The following is an 8516-nucleotide window of genomic DNA, read 5'->3' on the forward strand; positions in this document are numbered from 1 at the left end:
CTTATATCACCGCCTTTAGATTCTGCCGGAGAAAAAAGAAATCCTCCGCAAAAGATGAAATTCGACTTTTGACTGTCGGATCAAAAGTTTCTCTTCATTCGTTGTGGAAGGAGCCAAGAATCCGATCAAACCATTTGCCCACCATGCCGAAGACTTTCCAGAAAGTTACCAAGCATATTGCCAAGAAGAGAGGCGCTGTTGAGGCTCTCCACGAGTTTAGCAGAGATGCCAGAAGACTGCGCCGAGCCAATGCCAGAGAAGATCGAGTCGCTCGTGTCTCCGCCAATATGTCGCGGGCCAGACAGACATATGGTACGGCAATTCTCGTTGGGATTTTGTGCTTCGATGTTGCGATAACTAATGTTTCTCCTGTTTAGTGGAACGTATCGCCTATTTCCACGAGAGTGTCCCAGAAGGCCAAGCTCCGATGTCAGAGGATGAAATGAAGGACATCGTTGTCAGGTGCGCCGCACTGTTCGTCAATCGCGAAAATCGCATATACTTACGATCTTCAACTATAGGTACATCAACCGCAGCGTGCCCGAGATTGAACAACTACAGAGCGAGAGACGGAAAGGCAGACCACCCAGCAAGCGCGAAGAAGCATTGTTGCAGCGAACAGACGTTGAGAATCGCGAGTTTAAGACGGGATTTTGGATGCCCGACTTTAGCGACGAGAGTGTTCTCAAAGCCCTCGCCTCGTGGAACGGAGACTGGTCTGGACTGAGCACGATGAAGTTCATTCGCATCACTAAGGATGGATCGAAACAACCTTCAGTATTCCCGCCGAAGGGCATGTCATGAGACGTAAAAAGTTCTAGTTTTCTTTCTGCGTTTTCATTTTGGGAGATCGAAGATTCGCAGTATGCGCGGAGATGGATGGCATAACGGCGTTACGATTGCACATAGATTTTTACAAAAGCTGTTGAATCATTTTTTTGTAGCTGTATAATGTCCATTAAAGCCTCGAGGGTAACCAGAATGCTTCTCATTACAGTATCATCCAAACCATGACTACGTAGTTGTAACTTCATGATGCCGAAATGCGATGGATGGTAAGGGTCCCGCATTGCGACCGGTGATTGGCCTGGCAGTTCATTGCAGAGCTCCAGTCTTGGCGGGCGGTAACATCATCCATCATCAGCTTGTCTTCTTTTCCGATTCTTCATCATCCGTCCATTTCTTCCTCTTCTCCTGCCACTTTCCATTTTCATCCTCAATCCTTCAAAATGTTGTCCCTCCGCACTCTCGCTCGCTCCGTGCCTCGCACCATCTCGCGCTCTGTCGCTGTCTCTTCCCGCTCCGCCATTTCCCGGCCGGTGTCCGCGGTCCCCAAGAATGCCTTCCAGTCTTCTCTGAAGCAGATTACGAGACCTTCCTATGCTGCTTTCTCGACGTCCCGCGCTTTTAAGCAGTCCCCTGCCGAAGGTAAGAATATATGAGTTATTGGCTTGTGTAGGAAAACTTTCCGGAGAACAGTGATTGAATGAGTCTTTGTGCTTTACTCTTTTCTCGTGGCAGAATGAGACAGAACCCTGTTGTCAATTGTCAATTGCGGATCTATGGAAAAGTCATGCTAACATGGGCCTTTCGATGATTGTAGGCGATGTTGAGCTCGTCGCCAAGCTTGAGGACGAACTGAAGCACGAGAAGGCTTCTGGCCTTGAGGACCTCGAGTCCTCCGTTCAGAACATCCAGTATGTTCTTCAGAACAACTCTTGGGAGGTACGCTCTTCGCTGGATATCCTATAAGCCGTCGATCAAAGCTAATATACTGGTGAACAGGTCAAGGACGTCCCTGGTGAGCAGGAGGTTGTCCTGACGAAGAAGTTCGGCAACGAGGAGTAAGTACCCGTGTTACTAATCTTTCCCCCCCTCTACTGTGACATTTCTTCTCACTGTTCGTTCAATCATTAGGATCCGCCTCACCTTCACTGTCGCCGACCTTCAGAACCTTAGCGAGCAGGAGGACTTCGATGATGCTGCTCTCGATGAGATGGACTTCGGAGGCCACCAGCCCGTCAACCAGGGCCGCTCTGGCAACGTCTCTCAGCACGCTGAGGACCGCGTCGCTCCCGCTGACCGCGAAGGCGATGAGTTGGACCGCGACCTTGAGCCTAGCTTCCCTGCCCGTGTCAACATCACCGTTGAGAAGCCCAGCAACGGCGCCCTCCTGATCCAGACTGTTGCTCAGGACGGCCTGTTCCAGATCGAGGAGGTCTCCTACTTCAACAAGTCCGACCTGGCCCACGCCCAGACTGCCGAGAAGGACTGGACCAGACAGAGCATGTACGCTGGTCCTCCCTTCGAGAACCTCGATGAGGACCTGCAGACCTTCCTCGAGCGCTACCTCGATGAGAGGGGCATCAACGCCGAGCTTGCCAACATGATCCCCGACTACATCCAGGTTAAGGAGCAGAAGGAGTACGTTCGCTGGCTCGAGAGTACGTGACATCCTATTAGATCCCTACAAATGATACTTGGCTAACACTTTCCACAGACGTCAAGAACTTCGTCTCCGCTTAAACATGGAAGGTGTTCTTTAAAATCTAATACGGTTATGACAATCCGTCATGAAAATATCGGAATCATGTTTCAATAATTCTGCCACTGTTTTCTGCAGTGTGCTCATGTATATTAATAGTAGATGCTCAGTTGAACCTCGCAAGGTACCACTGTTAAAATGATTGATACTCCCCCTCTCTAAATCGAGACACGCATAAATCACTCTAAACAATCAATCCAACCGCGTAAACCATATCTTCTCCTTCATAGTCTTCTCCCACGCTACCCCAAGCGCGCATGGCTTCCCCTTCTCCCCGATGCGAAACTCCGCCGCATAGACATCAGGAAAAGAAGCCCCCAAGTCTCCAACATGCTCCGATATAGCGAGAAAATGCTCCCCATTAACATGCTTAAAGGATAGATACTCCGGCCAGGTCGTACGATCCCGGTCAGCGCGCAATATAGTTTTCGACTGATCAAGGTAAATCTCAACAGTCTGATAGCCCGGGTGCACATACGTCCCCACATATTCCCCTAGCTCCAACGAATGCGGTATCACATGCGCGGGAGCCTTATGAATAGCATCAAGGGCTTTCTTCCTCTCCTCTTCTATATGCGCCATATTCCTGGAAAGAAAAAATTGTTAGCATTAAAAACATCACGAGCGGCGTTCTGCTTTATAACATACTTCGCATTCCAATCAAACCTCTCAACCGGCACACCTAGCTTCTCATCCACCAACCGAAACGCCAACGCCTTCTGCGCGTAATTCGACGTCCCGGCTGTATTGGCCAGCATGACAACCGCGTATTTCAAACTCGGGAACAAGATTACCTCCGCCCCAAACGCATTCATGCCCCCCGTATGCTCGAAGAACTGCACGCCTTGGTACACGCCCGTGTACCAACCCAGAGCGTATGCGCGCGGGCCCGTGAACGGCTCCTCCGAGGGTAGTAAAGTCCGCGGTTCGAAGATCGCTTTGTATACGGCTGGCGATAGGGGCTCTGTTTGGTAGAGTAATGCGCGCGCCCATTTTGCGTAGTCGAGGACGTTGCTGATGATGCTCCCGGCGCCGGAAATTTCGTCTAGTGACATCCAGGGGACTTCGTTGTAGTGGTTGCTGTCATTGTCATTGTCGCCGTCGCTGGGGGTATGGTAGTATCCTCGGGCCAGGTGGTGAGGGGATGATTTGGCGTCATTGAGGTTAAAGTAGGTAGATTTCATGCCGAGGGGATGCCAGATGGTGCGGGCTAGGGTGTCGCCTAGCCATTCTCCGCCGGTGAGGGTCTCGATAACATGGGAGACGACGACGTACATGAGGTTGCAGTATTGGAGCTTGGTGCGCGGAGGGGCGGTCAATGGGAGATGGCGCAGCTGGCGCACTATTGTTCGTACGGCTTCGTCGCGGGTGAGACGGTTGCCGTAGGCTTGATCGTGACGGGGGAGGCCTGAGCGATGAGATAGGGCATCTTCGATGGTGGTGTGTTCGGATGCGTGCTCGTCATGTAGCACGAAGTCGTCGCGGTTGAGCTGGCTGATGGGCGTATCCCAGTGTACTTGGGGGAAGTTGTCGTCATCTTCGACGATGGTGGCCATCAGGGCTGCGGTGAAGGCTTTGGTGGTGCTTCCGGCGTAGAAGAGCGTAGAGGGAGTTACGGGCTCAGCGGGGAAGGCTGCGATGCCATAGCCCTGTGTTTATCGGTTAATAATTTATTCTTGTATGTTGTCTCGATCGTTGGGGATGTATGAGACACCTGCCTTGGCCCAGGTGTTGTCTCCATCGACTACTGCGATTGAAATGCCTGGGACGTGCCAGTAGTCCAATGTTTCTTGGACGAGGGTCTCGAACCGCTCATCTAGCGGGTTGGCAGTGGTGTTGTCTGCTGCCATGTTTGCCTGGCATGATGATTGAAGCTTACGATCGAGCCAAGGTCTCTCATCTAAGGAGTTGAGAGCATCGTCGGCGCGGGGTTGAGGCTGACATGAGGTTTCCCGTCGGAGCTCCGCATTCCAATTGAAGAAGCTTAGGGTGACAGTCAGGACTATGTGCCGAGGAACAGTTCTGAGAATATGACACAAAAAAAAAAAAAAAAACTGATTATTTACGGAATGATGAATAAGGTTGCAGTGACCTAGAAAAATAAAAGTAAACTCCAGCGTGTCCAGCCTTTGCAATGCACGATGACGCCAATCCCGTTCCCCATAAATGTATCATATCCGACATGCTAATCCGAATCAACGATCAAAGCCAAACACGCAACATAGAACTGGCAGAGAATGTCTAGAACTCCATGCTTTCGGTCTTGACCTCAGTCGCATCGTCGGCCCTTTCCCGTTTGCCCGTCCGCTCTTCTTTCAGAAGCCCGGCAATGAATGAGCGGAAGTAGTCGACGTACGGCTTCAGACTCGTCTTTTCATAGTCTTGCAGTCTGCGACTCCCCCTAGCATCAGATTCGGGTACACTGCCTTCGCCATCCGCCACTTCCGGACCTGCATTATTGCTCGGATGCTCCGCATCCCATGCATCGATCTCCGCAAGTAGCTCCGTAACCGTAGGCACCGAGAGAGGGTCAAATTGTTCCGCCTTTCGGGCGTCTATCGGAACACACACGCGACCAGTGCCGGGGTGAATGACAAATGGACTCTTGAGCAAGTGGATCATCTTTTTGCTGACCTCGGAATCCAGACGTGGATAGGTGTACTCGAGAACAATGTCTTGCTTTGCATCTCGTAGTGTAGTAGGGTTGAGAGTGCTGCTCTTGCCTGTCTTGGCCAAGGCGTCGATATCCGCCCATTTATTGGCACTGCTGCGGTCGGGTGATGACTCCCATCGTTTCCGTAAGGATTCATTCAATCCCTTATCGGGCAACAATGAAAGAATACGTTGCGTCTGCTCGGAGCTGGAGAAGGTTTCCTGGTCCACCAGCGTAGTTTGAGCGAAGTATGGTTTTAGTATCTCCAGACTGCGAGACATGTGGGGATGCAGAGGCCGCTTGAGGTTGACCCGCTTTCCGCTCGAATTTCCTCCTCGGATGACATCTAGGTAGCCCGCGATGGCTCTTCTCCTATCATCTGGAAGGCTGCGCGCACGGGGGTCGCAAACCCAGGCGTGGGCACCACGACGACCAGAATAGACCCATAATATGTGCTCGAAACCAAAATCTTCACGTAGCGCTGTGTCGACGACTTTCATTGCCATAGTGACAAAGGCCCAGCACTTGCTACAAATGTTTGCCTTTTCACAACAGGATCTGATGTCATCGTAATCCGTAAGATCGATATCGAATACCAATTCTTTGGCGATCGGCTTCATCTGGCCACCTCGGAGCGTCTTCCTGTCGCGCGGGTTCGTGTTGTAGACAGGCCCAATTTCAAACCGAGAGGGGTTCATTTTCAGGATATCTTTACGGAACCTATGATATGGAAACGTTAGGACCTTGAAAAATGACAATAGAGGACTCTTGGACTCACAGATCCGCAGTTGCATATGACTGGTACCGCAGGTAGGCATCGTTTTGGAGGGTAAGGGCGAATTCACGGTTTCCGAAGTCTGGGGATGGGACAATGCCATGGTTCAACCATTGGAAAAGATAGCGAAAAGGAAAGAGGCGTTGATAGAACGCAAGCATTGTATCGGTATCAACCTGGGGCCCCGGAGCAGCAGCAGGTCTGTTTAATCTCAGTTAAATTAATGCTCTATTTTACGAGATATCGCAGCATGTATACTTACTCCGGAGCAGATGAAGCACCATTTTGCGTCTCTGGTGCACTAGAGGCTGGGTATTCATCATCGTCATCATCGTTAAATAGGTCTTCAAGTTTCACTCCTGCGGCTGCATTGTCCTCCTGGTTTGCCGATGCTGTCTCCGTAGGAGGAGCGTCAGGCATAAGTTCATCATCCTTGCGATCAGCAGATGAGTCCTGCGAAGATACTGAGTGAGGCATTCCGAATGTTGACGTAGTGCTAAGCTGTGGTGAGTTGCATGAGCGCTTCAATCCACATCCATCATCGTCAACTCATTAAACCCACGCGTCGCGACGCGTTGCCCAACGCGATCGGCGTGTTCCCCGGCAGCCCTAAGCCCTACCTCATCTGCTGCTTCGGGGCGGAAGAAGCTACATATCACGTGAGTGGTTACATCCGCAAACGGCGATTACTCAGCAAGGTACCGAAGTATGGCCTCAACGACGACAACCACTTCTTTGCCTGCTACAACCTCATCATCTTTGGGTCCACCCCTGCGTGATCAGGAACACCCTGGCAGAGTTCTGGCCGTTTGCGGTATCTGCTGACGCTGTTTCATTGGACTTTTCTCGTAATCAAAGGTGGATGACGTGTATACTGCCCTGACCCATGAGGATGAACTTCGGGCCCTATGGAACCTGAAGGCTCTCATCAACACACTGAATCTATCTATATCCTCTAGTTGGCCTTCTTAGCCTGATCCGGCTACACCATCTTGTTGACTCATTGATGTCTTAGCTGATTCAGCCTGACTCGAGCCACTCCAGTTGGATCCTTGTGTGGTAACAACTGGTCTCCCCCAAAGTGAGCTCAAGGGTATCCCCCATGCTTGCCAGTTACTCTCAGACGATACCCACAGCAGCCTCAACATGCTGTGGAGGCATCCCCAGCTGCTCGATTTGATTCTTCTCTTCCTTGTTTTTTTTACTCTGAAGTTCCAGGGCTTTCCCCACCGCCCTGAATTTTATCCATGAAATGCAACGTTGCAGAAGTACCCATTGAGTATCCACCATCCGGGGTATCCCATCGAAGCCCGCGGATGTTTTGGGAGTCTATGGGACCCTACAGCTTGAGGGACAGCAGAGTACTCAATATTGCTAAGGACGTATGCCGTCAATGCCATGGTAGTTGTCATCTGTGAGAATGGAGCATAGTCAGCCGCTCGTTAACCCTTCATTCTATAGGTGGTGTTCACCAGCTTTACGTAGGGCTATCGGTGCGAGGAAGTTCCTGTGATACAGAGAAATAATTTTCTATTGGAGTGATGACGCCACCACTATGTTCTTTCATCTATTGGACTCTCTCCAAATTTGCATCGTGAAGACCCTGATGTGAGCATTGTGGGCCTTGATGTTAATGATACGACGGAATGCGACACTCCCAACAACTTCTCCAGGCAGGACTTTCCCTCTCCCATTACATCGGTTCCTTCACAATCCATGGTTTGCCTAACTCTAATTTACAACGCAGCTTGCTAGCTCCTGGCGTTGAGCAGCAAATCTAGCTTTTTTCTCCTGGACCGAGCGTCTATTGCGCGATGATCTGTTTTTCATTGGATCCTACTGTGGCATTATCGCCATCATGCACGAGCTATGGCCACGGAAACGGTTGGAAGATTCAACAATGAAAGATTTAAAGGGCAGGCCTCCCTGCTTCCTTGACATGCTTCCGTTTCCTTTTCGTATTACATCTGGGAGTCACTCGCTGTTTCAATTTCCACTCGTTTCGCCTAAAAAGTTGTGTTGTGGTGTTCGCTTTTATTAACCGGTCTGAGTATCGATAATCGAAATGGTCAAGGGAGGTGTCGCATTACTGGCCTTTGCTGGCCCGGCTCTGGCAGGAGTCATTGCCCGCGGTGGAGAGGTATGCTGGAACTCATCCTGACACTGATTGTCTTGCACATGCTGACATGAACTTCGATAGCCTGACATCAAAACCGTCGTCGGCCCCAACTACCCTGGTAAGAGATATGCCCAATTCCCCTACTGCTTATGATCGTCTCTAATTCTTGTACAGTGGGTACTGGTACGGCCCCGCCTCCCCCTCCTCCTATCCAGTTTCCTACTGGTACTGCGCCTCAGCCCAAGCCTACCACCAGCCATGGGACTGCTCCTATTAAGCCTACCACCAGTCATGGCACTGCTCCTATCAAGCCTACCACCAGTCATGGTACGGCCCCTATCAAGCCGACTACCAGTCATGGAACAGCTCCTATCAAGCCGACTACCAGTCATGGAACGGCCCCTATCAAGCCGACTACCAGTCA

The 8516-nt window shown here is 50.9% G+C and overlaps 5 protein-coding genes across 5 annotated transcripts in view; 3 read left to right on the forward strand and 2 right to left on the reverse strand.

Moving 5' to 3' along the window:
- The first annotated feature begins 67 nt into the window (after positions 1-67).
- On the forward strand, positions 68-971 carry BO87DRAFT_372330 (translation machinery-associated protein 16). The gene is made up of 3 exons (XM_025622254.1): positions 68-312; positions 378-462; positions 522-971. Exons 1-3 carry the CDS (start codon positions 144-146, stop codon positions 802-804), a joined length of 537 nt encoding a protein of 178 aa, XP_025484593.1. The 5' UTR covers positions 68-143; the 3' UTR covers positions 805-971.
- A 205-nt stretch (positions 972-1176) lies between these two features.
- Positions 1177-2721, forward strand: BO87DRAFT_372331 (MAM33 family protein). The gene is made up of 5 exons (XM_025622255.1): positions 1177-1428; positions 1604-1725; positions 1786-1844; positions 1918-2444; positions 2501-2721. Exons 1-5 carry the CDS (start codon positions 1230-1232, stop codon positions 2524-2526), a joined length of 933 nt encoding a protein of 310 aa, XP_025484594.1. The 5' UTR covers positions 1177-1229; the 3' UTR covers positions 2527-2721.
- Positions 2597-4572, reverse strand: BO87DRAFT_77413 (beta-lactamase/transpeptidase-like protein). Its single transcript, XM_025629550.1, has 4 exons — positions 4264-4572; positions 3577-4194; positions 3194-3522; positions 2597-3131 (listed from the first exon to the last, which is right to left on the reverse strand). Exons 1-4 carry the CDS (start codon positions 4393-4395, stop codon positions 2738-2740), a joined length of 1473 nt encoding a protein of 490 aa, XP_025484595.1. The 5' UTR covers positions 4396-4572; the 3' UTR covers positions 2597-2737.
- A 44-nt stretch (positions 4573-4616) lies between these two features.
- BO87DRAFT_412077 (DNA primase subunit PRI1) lies at positions 4617-6503 on the reverse strand. The gene is made up of 3 exons (XM_025626481.1): positions 6236-6503; positions 5977-6174; positions 4617-5918 (listed from the first exon to the last, which is right to left on the reverse strand). The coding sequence occupies exons 1-3, from the start codon at positions 6448-6450 to the stop codon at positions 4787-4789; spliced, it is 1545 nt and encodes a 514-aa protein (XP_025484596.1). The 5' UTR covers positions 6451-6503; the 3' UTR covers positions 4617-4786.
- A 1535-nt stretch (positions 6504-8038) lies between these two features.
- The window catches only part of cspA (putative cell surface protein), a gene marked incomplete at both ends in the record, with an annotated part of 858 nt that continues 380 nt past the window's right edge, over positions 8039-8516 (forward strand). Inside the window, 3 exons of the mRNA XM_025624593.1 lie at positions 8039-8113; positions 8174-8210; positions 8267-8512. Coding sequence (XP_025484597.1) covers positions 8039-8113; positions 8174-8210; positions 8267-8512 — 358 coding nt within the window. The remainder of the gene's footprint in view (positions 8114-8173; positions 8211-8266; positions 8513-8516) is intronic.

Source organism: Aspergillus neoniger (genome assembly GCF_003184625.1).
Source record: "Aspergillus neoniger CBS 115656 unplaced genomic scaffold BO87scaffold_2, whole genome shotgun sequence".
NCBI classification, from domain to species: domain Eukaryota; kingdom Fungi; phylum Ascomycota; class Eurotiomycetes; order Eurotiales; family Aspergillaceae; genus Aspergillus; species Aspergillus neoniger.

Bases quoted from the DNA above. Each gene is read 5' to 3' on its own strand.
- BO87DRAFT_372331 (XM_025622255.1), top strand. From the start codon at position 1,230: ATGTTGTCCCTCCGCACTCTCGCTCGCTCCGTGCCTCGCACCATCTCG. The intron at 1,726-1,785 runs GTACGCTCTTCG...ACTGGTGAACAG, and splicing joins TTCAGAACAACTCTTGGGAG to GTCAAGGACGTCCCTGGTGA. The intron at 1,845-1,917 runs GTAAGTACCCGT...TTCAATCATTAG, and splicing joins AAGAAGTTCGGCAACGAGGA to GATCCGCCTCACCTTCACTG.
- BO87DRAFT_77413 (XM_025629550.1), bottom strand. From the start codon at position 4,395: ATGGCAGCAGACAACACCACTGCCAACCCGCTAGATGAGCGGTTCGAG. The intron at 3,523-3,576 runs GCCGGGAGCATC...GCGCGCGCATTA, and splicing joins CACTAGACGAAATTTCCGGC to CTCTACCAAACAGAGCCCCT. The intron at 3,132-3,193 runs GTATGTTATAAA...TTTTCTTTCCAG, and splicing joins AGGTTTGATTGGAATGCGAA to GAATATGGCGCATATAGAAG.
- BO87DRAFT_412077 (XM_025626481.1), bottom strand. From the start codon at position 6,450: ATGCCTCACTCAGTATCTTCGCAGGACTCATCTGCTGATCGCAAGGAT. The intron at 6,175-6,235 runs GTAAGTATACAT...GAGATTAAACAG, and splicing joins GGTGCTTCATCTGCTCCGGA to ACCTGCTGCTGCTCCGGGGC. The intron at 5,919-5,976 runs GTGAGTCCAAGA...TCCATATCATAG, and splicing joins TCATATGCAACTGCGGATCT to GTTCCGTAAAGATATCCTGA.
- BO87DRAFT_372330 (XM_025622254.1), top strand. From the start codon at position 144: ATGCCGAAGACTTTCCAGAAAGTTACCAAGCATATTGCCAAGAAGAGA. The intron at 313-377 runs GTACGGCAATTC...TCTCCTGTTTAG, and splicing joins GCGGGCCAGACAGACATATG to TGGAACGTATCGCCTATTTC. The intron at 463-521 runs GTGCGCCGCACT...CTTCAACTATAG, and splicing joins ATGAAGGACATCGTTGTCAG to GTACATCAACCGCAGCGTGC.